This window comes from Erinaceus europaeus, chromosome 8 (assembly GCF_950295315.1).
Source record: "Erinaceus europaeus chromosome 8, mEriEur2.1, whole genome shotgun sequence".
Lineage (NCBI taxonomy): Eukaryota > Metazoa > Chordata > Mammalia > Eulipotyphla > Erinaceidae > Erinaceus > Erinaceus europaeus.
Genome location: NC_080169.1, coordinates 83,976,754 through 83,999,947, shown reverse-complemented (window position 1 = coordinate 83,999,947; position 23,194 = coordinate 83,976,754). Strand labels below are relative to the sequence as shown.

Here is a 23,194-nt window from a genome sequence, read left to right as displayed (position 1 = left end):
AGCAACAAAAATGATATCTCAACTAGAAATAACTAGAAATATGAAAAAAAAATAGAACTAACAGTCTTTTTTTTTTTTTTTTTACTATTTTAAACTAATTTTTTAAATACATTTCACAGCAGGAATGTTTCAATTACAATAGCTCTTCATATGCAACTATCAGCCAGGTTAAGAATTTAGTGCATAGTTATTGTGACATGAATTTTTGACATGAGCAATCAGCTATTGTTAGCAAGTCAAAGTTGAAAAGATTGGATTGGTCAAACAAAAGCACTTTAGACTGGGAATACAATTGAGAAAAGGCAACAGTCAAAACAGTGCCAAAGTGATTCATGATATTGGAATGTTATCTGGACTGGGTCAGAGAAAATGTTGAAGTGGTGTCATGGTTTACAACTCAACTTCAAATTTAAAATCTGATAAGCTAAGACTTAACAGAAAGTCTACAAGCCTGATTATAATAGAATAATGATCTTAAAATTCTGTTTAATATTTATTATGTACAAAGGGGAATTTAAAAGTATAATATTTTGTTTTAAATATATTGTCAAGAATAAATAAATCTTATGTGTATATGTTACCTTTTTTTGCTTTGTCTTAATCTCCGTTTTTGATGTGGCTTTTGTTTTGCTTTTATGTGTATATATATTTATATTATAAATACATATATGTGTTTATGTCTTAATTGCTATATGTATATCTATATGCACATTTATATAACAATCTCAAACTTGTTTAAATTTTTATTTTATTTTAATGTGTGTGTTTATGTGTGTGTGTGAGAGAGAGAGAGAGAGAAAGAGAGAGAGAGCAAGAGAGAGAGAACAGAGCATTGTTCAACTCTGGTTTACAGTGGCATTGGGAATTAAATTTGGGACCTCCAAGCATCAGGCATGAAAGTTTCCTGCAAATTTCTGTGGAGTCTCTCTGGCCCCAATGTCAAACTATTAATGAAAGCCATTTTCTTTTTTTTCTCTGTTCTCTCTCTCTCTCTCTCTCTCTCTCTCTCTCTCTCTTTCTCACCAGGTAGGGCATTCAGTTCTCTATATAATGAACTCATGTGACTCAATTGACTTATTTTTAAATAGTGATTTAATAGCTCTGAATTATAAAACATGGACTTAAATATTATGTTCTGAGCAATAAGGACAGATGAAAGAATTTAAAGGAAATTGAAATACAATAATTTAAGGTAATGATTAAAATGGAATAGGAAAAAAAAGGTGAATCACAGAAACAAAGTTTTCTGTCAAGAGTAGTTGAGTGGATCAGCTATTAACCTAGACCAGAAATATATCCTGTAAACATTTAATTCTTAAATAAAAAGTCTAAGATTAAGTTGCCTTGAAGAACATCAGAATTCAATTATGTTTTATAATTTATAAACACTAAGTTAATTTAACTAGGCTCATTAACTCACTGTGGAAAAGGCTTGTTGACTCTCACAGTATACTATATTTCTATCTTCCTCTCTATCACCTCCCCTCAATTTTTCTCTGTCCTATCAAATAAAACATAGAAAATAAATAAACAGATAAATGGAAAAAAATGGACACAAGGATCTTTAGATATGTCATGCAATCACTGAGCTTCATCAATAATCCAGGTTATTTACAATCTAAAAAATGTAGAATTAAGTACTGGGCACTAGGAGAATGGTCATAGATTCAAGAACAGTCTTTCAATTTTATTCCCCACTAATTAACAAGGAAACCTGCAGGGTCAACACACAAAGTTGTGCACATTGTACAGACTATACTCTGTGTAACACACAGCTTAAGGAAGAAGACCATGTTGAAATCTATCCTGTACATGACTCTTTCATTGGGACTACATTCATTGGGACTACATTCATTTCTGCCATTGGGACTACACCTACCCTTAAAGTTTCTTCTTTCTCAAAGTCACTGTCTAACCCAGAGATGATCCAAAAGCAAATCTCATTTAGCTGAGTCTCAGTTTCCTATAAGAGAAGTAACTCATCCCAGATTTTTCACCTACAATAAAACAATTACTGTTGATAAAAGTGACTTTTTATTTTTGTCTTCTGGAATGTATATCAACTGCTTCTGTTAGATTCAACAACTACAGATAAAAGTAAGACTCCACAATTGATTACTTCCAGCTACATGTAAAAAATATGATTCAATCTCTAAAGCATTTACATTCTATTAAATCAAAAAATAATACACAAATAATCAAGGCAGTAATATATAAGATATATGATGTCTTTAATAAGTTTAGAAAGATGATTTTTTTTCTGACGGAATTAAAATATTCCCAAAGATAGCATCCTTAAGAAGTCCCTTAACAGAATTTTAACAACAAATGGATGAACACTATATACATAATAAAGTTAGTCTAAAGACAAGGAAGTAAAAATACATGGAGGTAGGGTGGAAAGTTAGCTCAGGATAGCGAGCCTACTTTATCATGAGCAGAACCCAGGTATAAACCAGTCCTCTACCACACTGAGGGAGGCCTTGATGCTATGATGTTTTTCTCTCTCCCCATGCATCTCTGTCTCTGTCTCTTCCTATTCAAGAAAAGTTGGTCTGGGGCTTGCAAAATAGGTCATTTGGATAGTGTTTTGCTATATATATATATATCCCAGGTTCAAGCCCAAACCATAGTGCATTGGAGGAAGCTTTGGGCACTCTCTCTGTGTACTTCTCTGTCTCTTTCTAAATATGTATCTGAAAAAGACATTCAATATTGCTAAGATCCTGACAATGACAAAGGAGAAAAAGTTGGCCTGAAATGTTCAAGAGAGATAGACACAGACATAGACATAGACATAGACATAGACATAGACAGACGTAGACGTAGACGTAGACGTAGACGTAGACGTAGACGTAGACGTAGACATAGACAAGACATAGACATAGACAAGACATAGACATAGACAAGACATAGACAAGACATAGATAAGACATAGACAAGACATAGACATAGACATAGACATAGACATAGACATGACATAGACATAGACATAGACATAGACATAGACATAGACATAGACAAGACATAGACATAGACATAGACATAGACAAGACATAGACAAGACATAGACATAGACATAGACAAGACATAGACAAGACATAGACATAGACATAGACATAGACATAGACATAGACATAGACATAGACATAGACATAGACATAGACATGACATAGACATAGACATAGACATAGACAGACATAGACATGTAGGGAAACAGTACTACTGGGTAGAGTATAAAGAAATTATTAAAGAATGAGCAAAACAATGGCAAATAATATTGTGAAAGAATGATCAAAATAGAAGTGTGGACCCTATGATTTGTTTCTTTTTAGTAAGGTATGAGATTTCTCTTTGATATTGTTGCTCTGGAGTCAAATAGCTTAGTTAACTAAGTTGTAGGGTTTTCTTCCTTTTCTTTTGTTTTTCTTTTTGGCATTCTGATTTCATTTCCCCTAATTTTTAGGTTCTTTGAAGTTCTTTTGCATTCACTTTGAGATCTGATAGTGTGTAAAGAGTACCATACTACCTCTGAATATTTCTCTTTAATAAACAAATTAAAAATAAATGTTCTGACTGAAGCAGATATTTCTCAGATTTTTAAAAAGATCATAGTTCTAGCAGTACAGAGGTCCACAGAGTCAAGTGTCCCAGCAAGTAGATAATCTTGACTTCCCTTGTATGGTTTAATGGTAGCACAGTTTGGGTGCAATTACACTACACAGCACACTGTGCAGGTTTTGGAATTTAAATTTAGTGATCTTATAGTCTTAGCAGCTATGTCTGGGGAAACTTTTAAATCAAAAGCCTGCTTTCTTTCAAGGTTTGACAAAAAAATATATCACAAAATACAGTCCAATCTTTTCTTTATAAGTTAAATAAGGTAATGTGTATAAACAGCTCAAAGAAAACAAAAAAAAAATCATATCTGGTCTTTTAGTTAAATGGTCTTTTAGACTGTTAGATGAACTATCTACTGTAGTCTCCGTATATAAGCAGAAACAAAACAAAAAACTCTAGCTATAATTAAAACTGATGGCCTCTTTTTTAAATACCATATTTTAGTATTTGACTCTAGTTATAGTAGGTCAACCCAACTGTAATAAGTCATTTTTTACAGTTTGGCTAATTTTTACTTCAAAAATAATGTTGTTATAAGAGTGAAAAAACATAAATGTAACTTACTATATAGAAACATTTTTTGAATTTTTTTTAAATCTAAAAAGTTCAAATTCATTGTAAGGCCATACAATTGGAATCATTGTATAACAATTACAATGCCTAATCTGAGTTCTTTCATGATTTTCTCTCTTCCTTGCTTTCCTTATTTCTTTAATTATTTTTCAGATACAAAGAATAGGGCAAAGTGAAGGTGCTGGTTGAACACAAACTTTACCATGCACAAGGACCTGAGGTCAAGTCCCCAATCCCCACTTGAAGAGGGGAAGGTGTATGAGTGGTGAAGCAGGACTGCAGGTATCCCTTTTTCTCTCTTACTCTTTATCTCCCCTCCCCCTTATCTCTCAATTCCTCTTTGTCCTGTCAAGGAAAAGGGGAAACAATGAAAGAAAGATAAATGAACCAGTTGTGCCAACACCAAAGATAACCCTAATGGTAATTAAAGAATAAGAATGAGAGTGAGGAGAATGAGGAGAATGAGGAGAATGAGGAGAATGAGGAGAATGAGGAGAATGAGGAGAATGAGGAGAATGAGGAGAATGAGGAGAATGAGAATGAGAATGAGAATGAGAATGAGAATGAGAATAAGTGGATGTAAGGGCGATCTGGTGGAGACATCTGTCACCCCATTGATCGCCAGGGTTGATTCAGCTGATTTGGCTGGCTAGACGGGTGTCCCCTTCCTCCCTCACCACTCCATATGCGTCCTTCCCGAAACTACGTGCTTGGTCTAAGAGGATGGCCTTCCCCAAATAGAGATTCGGTCGAGGGTATAGGAGTAGCTGCACTACCCTGCTAGAACCTCCAAACAAGCTCTTAAGAATAAGGAGAAGGAGAAGGAGAAGGAGAAGGAGAAGGAGAAGGAGAAGGAGAAGGAGAAGAAGAAGAAGAACAACAACAACAACAACATAATGGACCCCTTTGTGGGCCCCTATATGACCTTGACCTCAGTGAGAATCAGCAATGGTAGGGACTGCTGCATTCTGCGAAGGGAGGTTGGGCAACATACCCTACCACTTGAGGAAGATGAGTCCTGAAATTAATGCAGCTTAGCATGTTCCAAGCCATGACCACAGAATGTGAGCTCAGACCTCCAGGGATGGAGAGGTTACACAGACAGGCTCCTGTGTTGAATATGGGCCCCAGATCAAATTGATGGGGTTAACAGTCAGCAATATTTATACACTTTTCCCATAATGGGGAGCTACTGTCTACCATGATCCAGATTTCTAGTCCATTTTCCAATTATGACATCTCCCCAGACAATACCTTGGGTCTAACTGCATGTTAGCTGCCAGGCTCAGGCAAAACTAGTAAAGTCATGTCCCCTTGGAATATACTTTAAATAGCTTTTTCCAAAATGGAAACCCCAAATCTCATCTTTACTATACATGCCTTTAGGTTCTGGATTATTTAACAATTTGTCTGCTTTATATCTTAATGCTTTTTCAGCCACCAAATTTCAGATGCTACCATGACACCAAACTGACTTCCCTGGGCAGATGATCTCACCAATGAGTCCTGGAAACCTGCCTCCTCAGCGACCTGCCCCACTAGGGAAAGAGAGAGACAGGCTGGGAGTATGGATGGACCTGCGAAAGCCCACATTCATTGGAGAAGCAATTACAGAAGCCAGACTTTTCACCTTTAGCACTTCATGATGATCTTGGGTCCATGTTCCCTAAGGGATAAAAAACAGGAAATCTTTCAAGGGTAGGGATGGGATATGGAGTTTTGGCAGTGGGAATTTTATGGAATCTTATCCTATGGTCTTGTCAATATTTCCATTTTATAAATAAAATTTTTAAAAAGTTGAAAAAAAAAGTCATAACACTGAAACTCTAGGGCCCAGGCTCAAACTTGGTTCTTGTACCTGGAAAAGCAGTACACTATCAAAATGAGCTATTTTGATAACCTCACGAACTGTTTCTCAACAACACTTTTATGTGAAATGCTCTTTTTTATTTCTGAGGGTGACTTTCAGCCAATGGTTGTTTTTCAATTTTATTAAGCAATTCTGAATTCTTGTTTTTCTTACTTTTCAAATGCTATAAATTTGTGGTGCTTTCTTATTAATACTATTATTTAAAAATGAGGCCCAAGACTCCTGATATCAGCAAATACTGTGGTGAATATGCTTTTGCTTTGGGGCAAGTACGACTCAATATTCATAACGTTTGGAATGTAGTAGCAGAACGTGAAGAGAATCACTGTGACTCCCAGGATTTAGGTATTGGTGCTAAATAGCTGATGTGAACAACTTATCAAGGGATTGGCAACATTATTAAAGTATCATGTAAAATCCAAGATCACTCTGAGTTTTCAAAAAATCCAGGTAAAGGAAAACTCTACTACTGGTTGAAATTTCAATAAAGTATGGCTGAGAAGAAAATGCCTTGTATCTCAATGGGCTAGCTTTTGAGCAAAACAATAAAGTAGACACAGTGCACTAAGGCAAAAATAGATCCTAGTAAAGACACTGGAAATCTGAAAATCAGTCTAGGCAACTTTAAAATGACATAGAATTAAATAATTTGAGAAGATTAAATGTGAACCAAGTAAGTGAACTGTGTGCTTGTAGAATCTTATTGCTTTCTACCCATAACATTCACCAAAATCACTGAAGATACTCTGGGATTGCAAAGATTCTTCTTTTTTTTTTTTTGTAACTGTTATATAGTATGTATCACAGTAAATATAGCACAGTGAGAATTGAAAGGAGTTGTTAGACTTTTAGAGATACAGGTACTTTTTAGGAAAAATATCACAAAATCAGCTTTCTGCATTTACTTTCTTGCTAAGTAAGAACTACCAAATGGTATCATTTATGTAAATTTATGTTTCTGCTAATTGATTTATATTTCTGAATACCACATTCTATTGCTGTAGTATTTTACATATATAATCAATACTTGTTATGTATTATATGCAAATTTATACAACCAGAATCGGACTAATAAATTGATTATTCTTGAAAAGAGTAAAGAAATGGGTTTAATGGGGGGAGTTAATATGGCGACGGCCTGAGAAGTCGCTAACAGCGAGTGCTCTGATAGCATCGTCGGCAAAGGTAGGATTTTCTGCCTTTAGCAGGCCAGTCAATAAGGGGGGGGGGCACCAAAGAAGTTATTACAGTTTAATTTGGGTTAACAATTAGAGCAAAGGTGACACGGACTAGCGGGGCGCCAGAATTCCCAGGCGGCGCCAGGCAAGGCGAGTGCGCCGGGCATTGTCCTCCGCCCGCCAGGGAAGGCGGCTCCTCCGCCGGTTGCAGAGCACGGCGGGCAGAGGACCCGGAGAGAGCACTTTAGCTCGGGGGCTGCCTCTTGGGAGTTGCCAGGGTCCACCGCGACCCTGAGGGTGGATCCAAAGACTTCTTGAGTATAGCTCTCATTGGATCAAAGGACTTGGAGCTAGTTTTCATTTTTGAGAAATCCTTTAAAAAAGTCTGGAGGGCGGGGTTTCCCGGAAAATGGCGCCCGGAGAAGCAGAAGCGGCCAGCCTTTGAGCTCCGGACACATCTCGTGTAAACAATAGGATTTTCTGCCTTTAGCAGGCCATCCAATAAGGGGCCATAACGGTCATACCAAGGATGTTTCTATAACTTAATTTGGGTTAAGAATTAGAGTAGGGGGAAAAAATTCTTTTTTCTTCCTTTTAATTTTCAAGCATACATCCTTCCCGCCGCCCGCCCCCCTTCCCCCCATAAGCAGTGCCTGGGACCAGCTACTAGCAGGATACCCCATACCACCAAACAGGGTTTTTGTTTTTTTTTTTTTTTTTTTGTTAATTCACTGATACACATTTGGGAAGTTCCTCGCACTGCTCTTTAATTACAACTCTTCTTCCTATCTTCTCCCTTTTCTCTCTCTTATCTCTCTCAATCTCTCTCTCTTTTTTTTTTTTTTTTTTAATCTTGTCATACACTTCTTTCTTCTTTGACTTTCTGAATTTGTGAATTACTTTGGGGAAGAAATCTGACCCAGAGTGGACTCTCTATGTGTGTATCTCTGCTCTAGTTCCCTTTACACTCTTGTCACCCTTAGAATATACACTGGATAGTAAATTTGCATAACTGTCTATTCTTGCTATCCTCTCTTCCTTTTCTCTTTCTTCACTGGGATTTGGTTACTATTTTTTCACGGACTGGAGAAATTGTTTGGCTAACTGGTAACGATTAAACTCCTTCAATACTTACTTCAGTTGCTACGGTTATTCCGGAGGTTGGTGAGTGCAATTGTCATAAAGGTATTTAGTACAGTGTTACTTGTGCTCAAAACACAACAACTGAGGAACAACAGAACATTAAAAAAAAAAAAAAAAGAGAGAAACACATAAATTAAAAAAAAATGGGTAGATTAAAAACAAATAAAACTGCTACCCCAATGAATGAAGACAAGAGCCCAGAAGAAACCACAAATCAGTCAGAAGTAACCATAGATAAGAAAAGTATGCAAGCAATAATAAACTTATTAATCACAGAAATGAAAACAACATTGGAGGAAAGAAATGGCAGTATTAGGGAAACAACAGTTGAGACCCCCAAGGAAAATACTGATTATCTTGAGACAATTAGAGAACTGAAAGCTGAAATAGCTGTAATGAAGAAAGAAGCTGAGGCAAGGGAAAGCAGACTAACAGAAGCAGAAAACAGAATTAGTCAGACAGAGGATGAGTTAGAGAAAACTAAGAAAGAGGTGAAAGAGCTTAAAAAGAGATTGAGAGACACTGAAAACAACAACAGAGACATATGGGATGATCTCAAAAGAAGTAACATTCGTATAATTGGCCTGCCAGAGGAAGAAAGAGAGGAAGGGGAAGCAAACATCCTAGAGGAAATAATACAAGAAAATTTCCCAGACCTGAATAACAGAAAGGATATCAAGGTGCAAGAGGCCCAGAGAGTACCAAACAGAATCAACCCAGACCTGAAAACACCAAGACACATCATAGTCACAATGAGAAGAAGTAAGGATAAAGAAAGGATCCTAAAGGCTGCAAGAGAGAAACAAAAAGTCACATACAGGGGAAAACCCATAAGACTTTCTGCAGATTTTTCAACTCAAACTCTAAAAGCCAGAAGGGAGTGGCAAGATATCTATCGAGCCCTGAATGAAAAAGGGTTTCAACCAAGGATTATATATCCTGCTAGACTTTCATTCAAGCTAGATGGAGGGATCAAAACCTTCTTAGACAAACAACAGTTAAAGGAGGCAACTATCACCAAGCCGGCCCTGAAAGAGGTATTAAAAGACCTCTTATAAACAAGAACATCACTATAATACTTGTAATATATCAGAGCAAACAAATTGTTTTTTAGAACAATGGCACTACAATACATTAAATCCATAATATCAATAAATGTCAATGGCTTAAACTCACCCATCAAAAGGCACAGGGTGGGGGGATGGATCAGAAAACATAACCCAACCATATGCTGCTTGCAAGAATCCCATCTGTCACAACAAGATAAACACAGACTTAAAGTGAAAGGATGGAAAACTATCATACAGGCTAATGGTCCACAAAAAAGGGCAGGAACAGCCATTCTCATCTCAGACACGATAAATTTAAAATTAAATAAAGTAATAAAAGATAGGCAAGGACATTACATAATGATAAGAGGATCAATCAGCCAAGAAGACTTAACAATTATTAACATCTATGCACCCAACGAGGGACCATCTAAATACATTAAACACCTATTGAAAGAATTTCAAAAATACATCAATAGTAATACAATAATAGTGGGAGACTTCAATACCCCACTCTCACACTTAGACAGATCAACAAAGAAGAGAACCAATAAAGATATAAGAGAATTGAATGAAGAGATTGACAGACTAGACCTCTTGGACATTTTCAGACTCCTCCACCCCAAAAAACTGGAATACACCTTCTTTTCAAATCCACACAACACATACTCAAGGATAGACCACATGTTAGGTCACAAAGACAGCATCAATAAATTCAAGAGCATTGAAATCATCCCAAGTATCTTCTCAGACCACAGTGGAGTAAAACTAACTTTTAACAACAAACAGAAAATTATAAAAGACATAGAATTTGGAAACTAAACAACATGCTCCTTAAGAACCACTGGGTCAGAGACTCACTCAAACAGGAAATTCAAATGTTCCTGGAAACTAATGAAAATGAAGACACAACCTATCAAAATATTTGGGACACAGCTAAAGCAGTACTGAGAGGGAAACTTATAGCTATACAATCACATATTAAACACCAAGAAGAAGCCCAAATGAACGAACTTACTACACACCTCAAGGACTTAGAGGAAGAGGAACAAAGGAACCCTAAAGCAACCAGAAGGACAGAAATCACTAAAGTTAGAGCAGAAATAAACAACATCGAAAATAAAAGAACCATACAAAAGATCAATGAAGCCAAATGTTGGTTCTTTGAAAGATTAAACAAAATTGACAAACCCCTAGCCAGACTCACCAAACAAAAAAGAGAGAAGACTCAAATTAATAGAATTGTCAACGATACAGGAGATATCACAACTGACACCACAGAAATCCAGAGAATTCTGCGAAACTTCTATAAAGAACTAAATGCCACCAAGCTAGAGAATCTGGAAGAAATGGAACAATTCCTAGAAACCTATGCACTTCCAAAACTGAACCAAGAAGAACTACAAAATCTAAATGCACCAATCACAGACAAAGAAATTGAAACCGTTATTAAGAATCTCCCCAACAACAAAAGTCCTGGACCAGATGGCTTCACAAACGAATTCTACAAAACTTTCAGGAAACAGTTAATACCCATACTTCTTAAGCTATTCCATAAGATTGAAGAAACAGGAATACTCCCTTCCACCTTTTATGAAGCCAACATCACCCTGATACCAAAAGCTGATAGGGACAGAACAAAAAAGGAAAACTACAGACCAATATCTCTGATGAACATAGATGCCAAAATATTAAACAAGATCTTGGCCAACCGGATACAGCAACACATCAAAAAGATTGTTCATCATGACCAAGTGGGATTCATCCCAGGAATGCAAGGCTGGTTCAACATCCGTAAATCAATCAATGTCATTCATCACATCAATAAAAGCAAAGCCAAAAACCACATGATTATCTCAATAGATGCAGAGAAAGCCTTTGACAAAATCCAACACCCATTCATGCTCAAAACTCTACAAAAAATGGGAATAGATGGGAAATTCCTCAAGATAGTGGAGTCTATATATAGCAAACCTACAGCCAACATCATACTCAATGGAGAGAAGCTGAAAGCATTCCCCCTCAGATCAGGGACTAGACAGGGCTGCCCACTGTCACCGTTACTCTTCAACATAGTATTGGAAGTTCTTGCCATAGCAATCAGGCAAGAGAAAGAAATCAAAGGGATACAGATTGGAAGGGAAGAAGTCAAGCTCTCACTATTTGCAGATGATATGATAGTATACATAGAAAGACCTAAAGAATCCAGTAGAAAATTACTGGAAGTTGTTAGGCAATATAGCAAGGTATCAGGCTACAAAATCAATGTACAAAAATCAGTGGCATTTCTTTATGCAAACACTAAATCTGAAGAAGAAGACATCCAGAAATCACTCCCATTCACTGTTTCAGCAAAATCAATCAAATACCTAGGAATAAAGTTGACCAAAGAAGTGAAAGACTTGTATGCTGAAAACTATGAGTCGCTACTCAAGGAGATAGAAACTGATACCAAGAAATGGAAAGATATCCCATGCTCATGGATTGGAAGAATAAATATCATCAAAATGAACATTCTCCCCAGAGCCATATACAAATTTAATGCAATACCCATCAAAGTTCCACCAAGCTTCTTTAAGAGAATAGAACAAACACTACAATCATTTATCTGGAACCTGAAAACACCTAGAATTGCCAAAACCATCTTGAGGAAAAGAAACAGAAATGGAGGCATCACACTCCCAGACCTTAAACTATATTATAAAGCCATCATCATCAAAACAGCATGGTACTGGAACAAAAATAGGCACACAGACCAGTGGAACAGAATTGAAAGCCCAGAAGTAAATCCCAACACCTATGGGCATCTAATCTTTGATAAGGGGGCCCAAAGGATTAAATGGAAGAAGGAGGCTCTCTTCAATAAATGGTGCTGGGAAAACTGGGTTGAAACATGCAGAAGAATGAAATTGAACCACTTTATCTCACCAGAAACAAAAATCAACTCCAAATGGATCAAAGACCTAGATGTCAGACCAGAAACAATCAAATACTTAGAGGAAAACATTGGTAAAACACTTTCCCATCTACACCTCAAGGATATCTTTGATGAATCAAACCCAATTGCAAGGAAGACCAAAGTAGAAACAAACCAATGGGACTACATCAAATTGAAAAGCTTCTGCACATCCAAAGAAACAATTAAACAAACAGAGAGACCCCTCACAGAATGGGAGAAGATCTTCACATGCCAGACATCAGACAAGAAACTAATCACCAAAATATATAAAGAGCTCAGCAAACTTAGCCGCAAAAAAGCAAATGACCCCATCCAAAAATGGGCAGAGGAAATGAACAAAACACTCACCACAGAGGAGATCCAAAAGGCTAACAAACATATGAAAAACTGCTCTAGGTCACTGATTGTCAGAGAAATGCAAATTAAGGCAACACTAAGATACCACCTCACTCCTGTAAGAATGGCATACATCAAAAAGGACAGCAGCAACAAATGCTGGAGAGGATGTGGGGACAGAGGAACCCTTTTACATTGCTGGTGGGAATGTAAATTGGTACAGCCTCTGTGGAGAGCAGTCTGGAAAACCCTCAGAAGGCTAGACATGGACCTTCCATATGACCCAATAATTCCTCTCCTGGGGTTATACCCCAAGGACTCCATAACACCCAACCAAAAAGAGGTGTGTACTCCTATGTTCATAGCAGCACAATTCATAATAGCTAAAACCTGGAAGCAACCCAGGTGCCCAACAACAGATGAATGGCTGAGAAAGCTGTGGTATATATACACAATGGAATACTATGCAGCTATCAAGAACAATGAACCCACCTTCTCTGACCCATCTTGGACAGAGCTAGAAGGAATTATGTTAAGTGAACTGAGTCAGAAAGTTAAAGATGAGTATGGGATGATCCCACTCATCAACAGAAGCTGACTTAGAAGATCTGAAAGGGAAACTAAAAGCAGGACCTGATCAAATTGTAAGTAGGGCACCAAAGAAAAAACCCAGTGGTGAGGGGTAGACATGTAGCTTTCTGGGCCAGTGGGGGGTGGGAATGGGCGGGAGGGATGGGTCACGGTCCTTTGGTGATGGGAATGGTGTTTATGTACACTCCTAGCAAAATGTAGACATATAAATCAGTAGTTAATTAATATGAGAGGGGGAAATCAATTGTATGTCTCAAAGGTTCTCAGGAGACAAACTGAATCTTTTTAATAGATAGGCTACGTATTTGATATGCGGACTCTCTCAAAAGCCTAGACCAAGTAGATTGGAGGCTTCCAATAGCACAGCTATATACAAGATACTGGGTACTGTACAGCAAACCATAACAAAGGGACTTTTCAAAGTTAACCCAATTAACAAATAATGTGATGATAATATTAACTATTGATTGTCTTTTTGAACCCTAAGACAGCAGGAACCTCACATCTTCACTATAGAGCCCCTACTTCCCCCAGTCCTGGCACCCATGGATAGGGCTCACTTTCCCGTATGCTTCTCCCAATCCATACCAAATAATATTGCATCCGCCCATCACAACCTAACCAAAGCAACGATTGCCATCTCAACATGCTTCACCTCAGAGTGTATCCAGAGACTTCACGTGTGGAATGACAACCCTTCAGCTTCATTACTCGGGTGAGACCTTTCCTTTTATAGTACACTCTAATTTCATCTCAGGTAGTTCACTTTCTAACAAAGTCCCATAACCTAGACATACACCAGTTTCTGTGAGAGAGAGCGTATGCGCACACGTATCCATAAACTACTGCAAAATATATACCTGAAAGCAGGATTACACTAGAGTTTGCAGTGAGTACCTCCCCAACACTTCCTCTCCACTATTCCAATCTTGGGATCCATGTTTGCTCAACAAATTGTTTGGCTTTGTATGTTAACTCTCTTTTCAATCACCAGGTTCCAGATGCCACCAGGATGCTGGCTAGGCTTCCCTGGATTGAAGACCCCACCAATGTGTCCTGGAGCTCAGCTTCCCCAGAGACACACCTTACTAGGGAAAGAGAGAGGCAGACTGGGAGTATGGACCGACCAGTCAACGCCCATGTTCAGCGGGGAAGCAATTACAGAAGCCAGACCCTCTACCTTCTGCAACCCTCAACGACCCTGGGTCCATGCTCCCAGAGGGCTAGAGAATGGGAAGGCTATCATGGGAGAGGGTGGGTTATGGGGATTGGGTGGTGGGAATTGTGTGGAGTTGTACCCCTCCTACCTTATGCTTTTGTTCACTAATCCTTTCTTAAATTAAAAATTTAAATAAAAAAAAAAAAAAAAGAAATGGGTTTAATTAGGATTGAAATGAAAAAATGCTTCTTTTAAAAATTCCTAGTATTATCCTGTATTGTACACATCACCCCAATTTACAAATATTTGAATCAAGAGTGAATAAAAAACTTAATCCCATATCCCTATTTTAATGTAACAAAGGCAGAGTTCTAATCTATCAATTTTTCCTTATATGAATCATGACTTCAGCATTGTATTTCAAAAGTCATTTCTATACTCAAAATCTTCTAGGTTTTCTGTGTTATCTACTAGTAGTTTTATAGTTGTTTCTTTTTCACATTTATATCTATGGTCAATTTTGATTTAAATTTGGGGAAATATTTAAGTCTAGGTTATTATTGCATATGGATTTCCTATTCAACATTGTTTCTCAAGCCAGAAAAAAAAAAAGTATCTTTTCTGCATGTATTGCCTTTGTTTGCTGGTCAAAAGTTACTTAATTTTGTATTCAGATCTCCTCTCTGTTTCATTGATCTATTTGCCTATTCTTTTGACAATTCCGAATAGGTTTGTAATTTTTTTTATTGTACATCTGAAGTTAGATAGTATGAATCTCCTACTTTGCTTCTCTCTTTCTATATCATGCTGAATATTTGGATCTTTTGCCTTTATATATTGACATCAAAATCACTTTGCTCACAGGATGATTTTCAGGGATTTTGGTTAGGATTAAAATGAATCTATAAATCAAGCTGGAAACAACGAACATTTTGATACTATTCATTATTCTTGTCCATAAAGTTGAAATAGCACTCAAGTTATTTAGTACATAGTTTTTATTCATCAGAGTACAGGGTATTTTATAATATTTTTCCTCTGCAGTTTGAGAATGATAAGCTTAGTGTAGGTAATTTTACATTTAGAAGTTATCTTAAAACATGTTTTCTGAACTTCCTAGATCTTTACTTCTCTTAAAACATTAATTTGATAGAAATTCTCTGCCACTAGTGTTCCAAATGTTTCTTCTGTTCTTTTCCCTGTCTTCTCCTGATATTCTTTTCACACATTTTACAATAACTGCAGTTTTCCCATAATTTATAGATATTCCGATTCTTAGTCTTTGTTCTCTTTGCTTTTATCTTTTTGAAAATTCTATTGACATATCCTTTCGTATGGAGTATTTTCTTCAGTTATGTCCACCTATTCATGAGCACATCAAAGGTATTTCTGCTATAGTATTTTTTATTTTTAACTTTTTTTTTCCTTCCTAGAAGGTTACCTGCCTGCTATATTTGCCATTGGTTCTTGCTTGCTGTTGACTTTATCCAGCAGTGTTCTTGGTATATTAATTTTAAATGAATGATAAATATTAATTAATTAATATCAATTGTTTGAAATTATTAGTCTCATAATTCCAACATCTCTGTCGTGTCTAGTTCTCAAGTTTACTCTTTGCCTTCAAATGTTTTTTTTTTTTTTTTGCTTTGGATTGCCTAGTAGTTTTTTCTTATTAGTAAGATATGTTATATTGGGTAAAATAAACTGTTGTAAATAGACAATATTTAGTGGTGCAGTGTGGAAAGAGGAGAAGAGTTCTGTAGACTTGATTAAGTCTCCCTTCTTCAATGAACCTATAACTAAACTATAAACTTCACAATTTTTTCTCAAGTTTTCTTTTTCTTTCTTTTCTCCTTCTTGGTGGGACCAGACATTTAGTGTTGACTGAACCTGTGTATTTCACTTCTCCCACATGAAAGACAAAACTCTCTTAAATTAAGTACTTCCCTTCCCCCAAGTCAGCTAAAAGAATATTCTCAGAGAATATCTCGACAGGTTAGCCTCTGGTTAATTAGTTTCCCCTGAGGGCAGATACTATTAAGCTGAATTTAGCGCTTTGGTGTGCTTTCAAAATAGTGTCTTTTTCTCTTCCCTAGCTGAAAACAGAATACATTGCTGGTTTGGTTTGGTTTGGTTTGGTTTGGTTTGGTTTGGTTTGGTCTGGTCTGGTCTGGTCTGGTCTGGTCTGGTCTGGTCTGGTCTGGTCTGGTTTGGTTTGGTTTTTGTTTTGTTTTTCTTCTATGGGAACTTGTTCAATATCCTGGAGGTAAATCTCATAGCATTATTGGGTCCCCTACTTACTGAGTGGGAACAGGAGGGGAAGAGCTCCCTCTTAAACCTCCAGAAGTTCCCTTGTTGAATTTCAGATGCTTCTTGTAATCGAGTTTGCTCTTACTGTAGCCAGTTTTTCCATGTGGCCACAGCCCCACGTCTCAGTGTGCATGGAGAGATTTGCATACATCCCTATTTTCTTTTTTTTTGTTTGTTTCTTTACTGAGGAATTAATGTTTTACATTCAACAGTAAATACAGTAGTTTGTACATACATAACATTCCCCAGTTTCCCATTTAACAATACAACCCCCACTATGTCATTTATCATCCTTCATGGATCTGTATTCTCCCCACCCACCCACCCCAGAGTCTTTTACTTTGGTGCAATATGCCAATTCCATTTCAGGTTCTACTTGTGTTTTCTTTTCTGATCTTGTTTTTCAACTTCTGCCTGAGAGTGAGATCATCCCATATTCATCCTTCTGTTTCTGACTTATTTCACTCAACATGACTTTTTCAAGGTCCATCCAAGATCGGCTGAAAATGGTGAAGTCACCATTTTTTACAGCTGAGTAGTATTCCATTGTGTATATATACCACAACTTGCTCAGCCACTCATCTGTTGTTGGACACCTGGGTTGCTTCCAGGTTTGGGCTATTACAAATTGTGCTGCCAAGAACATATGTGTACACAGATCTTTTTGGATGGATGTGTTGGGTTCCTTAGGATATATCCCCAGGAGAGGAGTTGCAGGGTCATAGGGTAAGTCCATTTCTAGCCTTCTGAGAGTTCTCCAGACTGTTCTCCACAGAGGTTGGACCAATTGACATTCCCACCAGCAGTGCAGGAGGGTTCCTTTGACCCCACACCCTCTCCAGCATTTGCTGCTGTTACCTTTTCTGATGTATGACTTTCTCACAGGAGTGAAGTGATATCTCATTGTTGTCTTGATTTGCATTTCTCTACAATCAGAGACTTACATCTCTCTTTTCGAGGACCAGCTTCATGAACATTTTGTCTATGCAGTTGCACGGAGACCTACAATTGTATCTCTCACACCCATAACCTGCTTTTCTACAATAAGACTTGTTTATTTATTATAAGGAGAAGAAAAAACAGAAAAAGAAAGCGTAGTTCAGCTCTGGCATCTAACATAAGCATTGAACTCAGTCACCTAAGTCTGTACTCTACCACTGAGCTGTCTCTTTGGACTGAGAAAAGGACAATGAAGGTCGTAGTTAAACCCTGTAAGGTCAGGGACATCACTTGTTCAGGCTGGAATGTCTACATACAGATATATTGAATTGTCTCTCAAAAATGTATCACCTCTCTGCTAATTGATTTTGATGAATATCATCACAGTGGTAATAAAGACAGAGTATTGGGGGTCCAGAGGTAGCTCAGTGAAGTAAGCACACCTGGCACAAAGTGCAAGGACCAGGTAAAGATACAGGTTTGAGCACCCTAGCTCCCCACCTGCAGGAGGATCACTTCACAAGCAGTGAGGCAGCTCTGCAGGTGTCTATCTTTCTCTCCCCCTGTCTGTCTCCCCTCCCCTCTGGATTTCTCTATGTCCTGTCCAACAACAACAACAACAATGACAATAATAATAACGATGATGATAACAAAAAAGGCAACGAGGTGGGAAAAAATGACTTCCAGGAGCAGTATATTTGTAGTGCAGACACTGACCCTCCAGCAATAATCCTGGAGGCAAAAAAAGAAGAAAAAAAATAAAAGAAAGAGTATCTTCCTTCTGTGAACATATACTAGTGCCTAAAACTTAGTAAGTATGAATAACTATTGAATTAAACTCCTAAAATTAAAAGAATAGTACTTTTTCTGAGAGATTTTAGCTCTGAATTTTTTTTTAAATTTTTATTTATAAAATGAAAACACTGACAAGACCATAGGATAAGAGGGGTACAATTCCCACTACCAAAACTCCGTATCCTATCCCCTTTCTTGATAGCTTTCCTATTCTTTAACTCTCTGGAATTATGGACCCAGGGTCATTATGGGGTGCAGAAGGTGAAAGGTCTGGCTTCTGTAATTGCTTCCCTGCTGAACATGGGCATTGACATGTCAATCCATACTCCCAGCCTGTCTCTTTCCCTAGTAGGGCAGATCTCTGGGGAAGCGGGGCTCCAGGACATATTGGTGGGGTTGCCTGCCCAGGGAAGTCTGGGTGGCACCTGGAACCTGGTGGATGAAAAAAAGAGTTAACATATAAAGCCATAGAAATTGTTGACTAATCATGAACCTGAAGGCTGGAATATTGTAGATGAAGATTTGGGGTCACTGTTTTCAAAATAGCTAGTAGGTCTATTTTAGTTATATTCCAAGGGGCCCATAACTTTATTAGTTTTTGCCTGAGCCTGACATCTGATATGCAGGTGGACCCAACTTACTGTCTGGGGAGATGATGCCATGGCTGGGAATAGGGCTAAAAAGGTGGATCAGGGAAGAGAGTAGCTCCCAAATATGGGAAAAGTATAAATATTGTTGACTGTTAACCCCATCAATTTGATCTGGGCCCCATATTCAGCTTAGTCATCTATGTAACTTCTGCATCCCTGTAGGTCTGAACTCGCATTCTGTGGTCATAAGTAGGAACTTTACAAGTTGCGCTAATTTCAGGACCCATCTTCCTTAGGTGGCAGATAGAGTATGTTATCCAATCCCACTTCAGAAGTTAGAACATTCTCTACCATTATTGATCCACAGTGAGGGCAATGTCCTATGGGCTCCCCAAAAGGGTCCATCATGTTCCTGATGGCATTGCTGAAAATTTTTTCTCACCTGTGGTGAAGATAAAGTGATTAATTTGTTTCACGCTCAGTGTATGAAATCGTATCAGTCAATAATTCCAAAACTAACTAAAGTTTTAACATCATAGTAAAGTGTTTTTCAGCAGATGGGATAGTGAAAATATAGTTATCAAAGACTTGGTGCTGGTGCTCACGTGGGTGGCCTCACAACAGAGATAAGCCACTGGCTTTCCCATCACCTATTCTAGTGGTCGCGTGATGCAGAAAGAAACCCCCGGTGAAATTCAGGTATGAACTTCCAATTTTATTCTGAGACGGACAAGCTTATATAGCAAGTGGAACAAAGAACATTTTTCACATATGTCAGTAATCATAGGTTTTCAAAAGGCCAGTACCCCCATGATGGGGAGGGCTAGGAATGAAGGGAATTGATGAGATACCAAAAGGTCAAAGCAGTTAGTTACCATGAAGCAAGAGTTGTTAATTATCTAAAGGTATTAAGAAAAACATGGTGGTTAAAGCAGCAGAGTGAGATGAAACAGAGAAGGGCAGAGTTTTATGTAAATCATGGTGATCAAAGAATACAGGAAGTGAGGTGTCTCACTGCTGAGTTACTGGCAAGGCAATGATGGAGTATATACTTTGTATGTGAACAAAAGATGGTGAACTCATAGTGAACATAGTGAACTTTAAGTGAACTTTCAAGCAGGCAACCATTTGGTCTACAGAAGGGGAATGAGTTAAGTGTGAGAGGCTGAAGTCCTTTGTGAAGCCTGACAAAGGGGAAATTGAGTCAGAAAAGTGTTTCCCTCCAAGCTCTATCCTCAAAAGGGAGAGACTGATAGGTGGGGTGTCTTCTCAGACCTCCATCTTAAAGATGGGAGAGTTCCCCTATGCTCTACCATGCTTTCATATAATCCCACAACTTGGTACCCTGGGGATGATACTAGGGAATAAAATATGGTAGCAAAAAAAAAAAAGTGAGTATAAAACTGCAGAGTAATAGAAGAATATATTTGTGTAATAGAGTATAACAATTCACCTCACTTCTATGTGAATTTTCTTAATATTCTTCAAGAACTGCAGTAGCAAAAAAAAAAAACAAAACAAATACAGAAGGAAAGTTTAACAGTTGAAGATAACATTAAACTTAAGTCAAAGAATGAAGAAGGCTTCTAGGCCTCTTCAAGATATAAATATTTAATTCTTAGTAAAGATTGTAACATGGAACTTCTTTATCATGCACAGAAGTGGGAGGAAAGAGAAGTAAGCAAAAAACAAGATAAACATAAGTTACCTGAAGGAAGAAATGTCTAAATTTGAGAGTTAATCATGTAATGTCTAATAATACACCTTCATAGTTAAATTCAAATTGGGGGGGTGGTCTTAGTAAAAGACAGAAATAGTTTCAGAGATCTGCTCCATTGATTTTAAGTGTGTTTGCGTAGCCTAGAGTATATCATTTCTAGATAAAATATTTATTTTTATTTATCATCTCATTTTACAAAGATATACCCCATTGCATCTTTCCATTATTTTAACCTCTAAAAAAAATAAGATTATGTTAGGGTTTATGGTACTGGGTATAAGTGTACATGTATCCATAAGCGAGGGGCAATTATATAACTCAAAATCTAAGCGCTTAATAATGGTTGAAGAGCCCAAAGAAGGCATCATAAATTCTCTAATTGATTGGACTTAGACTAAATTATCTGGACAGCCTAGAAGAAAGTCCCAAAGAAGACAGATTCCAAAAATTAACTATGGATGTGCTCAAAAATATGATACTCATTGTCTAAACAACTGAGAGAAAAATCCAAGATCATCAGTTAAAGAGAGGATAACACATATTTGATAAGGGTAAGAGACTGGACCACTTAATAATGGCCCTTATGGTCAATATCCCACCACCTCATCATCTGGGACCCTAGTTAGGGAATCCTTGCATTCCCATACACATATGATGGGTCTAGAGCTCTAAAGGATCCCTTGTTCCACCACCACTGGTCGCTTCCATAAGGACAGGCATCTGTAGGCCCTCCCAGGACCCTGTCCTCACCATAAAGCAATGAAGATAGGGATAGCTCCAGTACTTGAAGGGAGGCTGGGGGTATCCTGCCCTGCCACCTGAGAAAGACTGGTCCTGAAATAAGTGCAGGCTGAAATGTTCCCATTTATGACCATGAGCTATAAGCTCAGACCAATAGGGATTTAGAGGTTACACAGGCTCTGGTGATTATATATATATAGACAGATATAGAGATAGATATAGATAGATATGCCCTGGATCAGATGGATAAATTTAAAAAGTTGATTTTAGCCACAGATTTTTTTTTTTTTCAAGAACGGGAGCTACTCTCTGCCCTAATCCAATTTTTTAGCTCTTTTTCTCCACTCTGACACCATTCTCTGAGACAATATTCTTATGCAATTTCAAGCTAGGTACCAAGCTCAAACAAAACTACCATAGTTGTGTGCCCCCAGGAACATGCCTAAAATGGATCTTCTAGCTTTCTTCTACCATAAAATTCCTAATCTTATCTGTTCTAATCCCACTTTTTGATTCCTTTCCATTAACCAATTGGTTTCAATTTAAGTCATGCCACCTTCCAGATACCAAATTACAGATGCTGCCATGACTCCATTCAGACTTCTCTGTGCAGAGGACCTCACCAATGTGTCCTGGACCCTCACATCTCCAGAGCTCTGGTCCATTAGGGAAAGATAGAAACAGGTTGGGAGTATGAATCAACCTGCCAACACCCATGTTCAGCAGAGAGGCAATTACAGAACCCAGAACTCCGACTTTCTGCTACCCAAAAACAACCTTGATCCATACTCTCAGTGGGGGGAGAAGTGATAGGATGATGATAAAAGGGCTTTTGTACTCCAGCTCCATCAACACCCAGAGAGAGAGAGGGAGAGAGGGAAAAGGAGAGGGACACATAGAGGTAATTATGTTGTCATGAGAGGCTTGGAGGGAAAAGAGAATTTAATCAGAAAAGGGGAGTAATTATGAATAAATGTGGACAGATAGTTGTAAAGATGATTGTTGGCTCATATGTACAATTTTAGGTGAACTGTGGTGGATTTCAGTGGGGATATTGAAGATTCAGAACTCTGATGTGGATTTAAAGCTCTGTTAACATATAACTGTGTAATTTAAATAATAATTTAAAAAAGTAATTATTAGAAATGCATTAACAATTTAAGCCCAGTGTTAGAATTTAATCAATTTACAAATCTGAAACATTAAGTGCTTAGATTAAAGGAATATATACTCAGAACTGAAGTCTATGCAAGAACTACTCTCAATTAGTCAAATCCTGCTTTTAGTTTCCCTTTCTGTTCTTCTTTCTCAACTTCTGTTGATGTGTGGGATCATCCCATACTCATCTTTATCTTTCTGACTTAGCTCACTTAACATAATTCCTTCTAGCTCCCTCCAAGATGGGTCAGATAAGGTGGGTTAATTGTTCTTCATAGCTGCATAGTATTCTATTGTATATGTATACCATAGCTTTCTCAGCCATTCATTTGTTGTTGGGCACCTGGGTTACTTCCAGGTTTTAGCTATTACGAATTGTGCTGGTATGAACATAGATGTACACATATCTTTTTGGTTGGGTGTTATAGAGTCCTTGGGGTATATCCCTAGGAGAGAAATTAC

The 23,194-nt window shown here is 37.7% G+C and overlaps 1 protein-coding gene across 1 annotated transcript in view; it reads right to left on the bottom strand.

Annotated features, from left to right (window-relative positions):
- Positions 1-9,563: 9,563 nt before the first annotated feature.
- The window catches only part of MDFIC (MyoD family inhibitor domain containing), a 198,328-nt gene continuing 184,697 nt past the window's right edge, over positions 9,564-23,194 (bottom strand). The window contains exon 5 of the mRNA XM_060196471.1: positions 9,564-9,635. Coding sequence (XP_060052454.1) covers positions 9,592-9,635 — 44 coding nt within the window. The 3' untranslated portion in view covers positions 9,564-9,591. The remainder of the gene's footprint in view (positions 9,636-23,194) is intronic.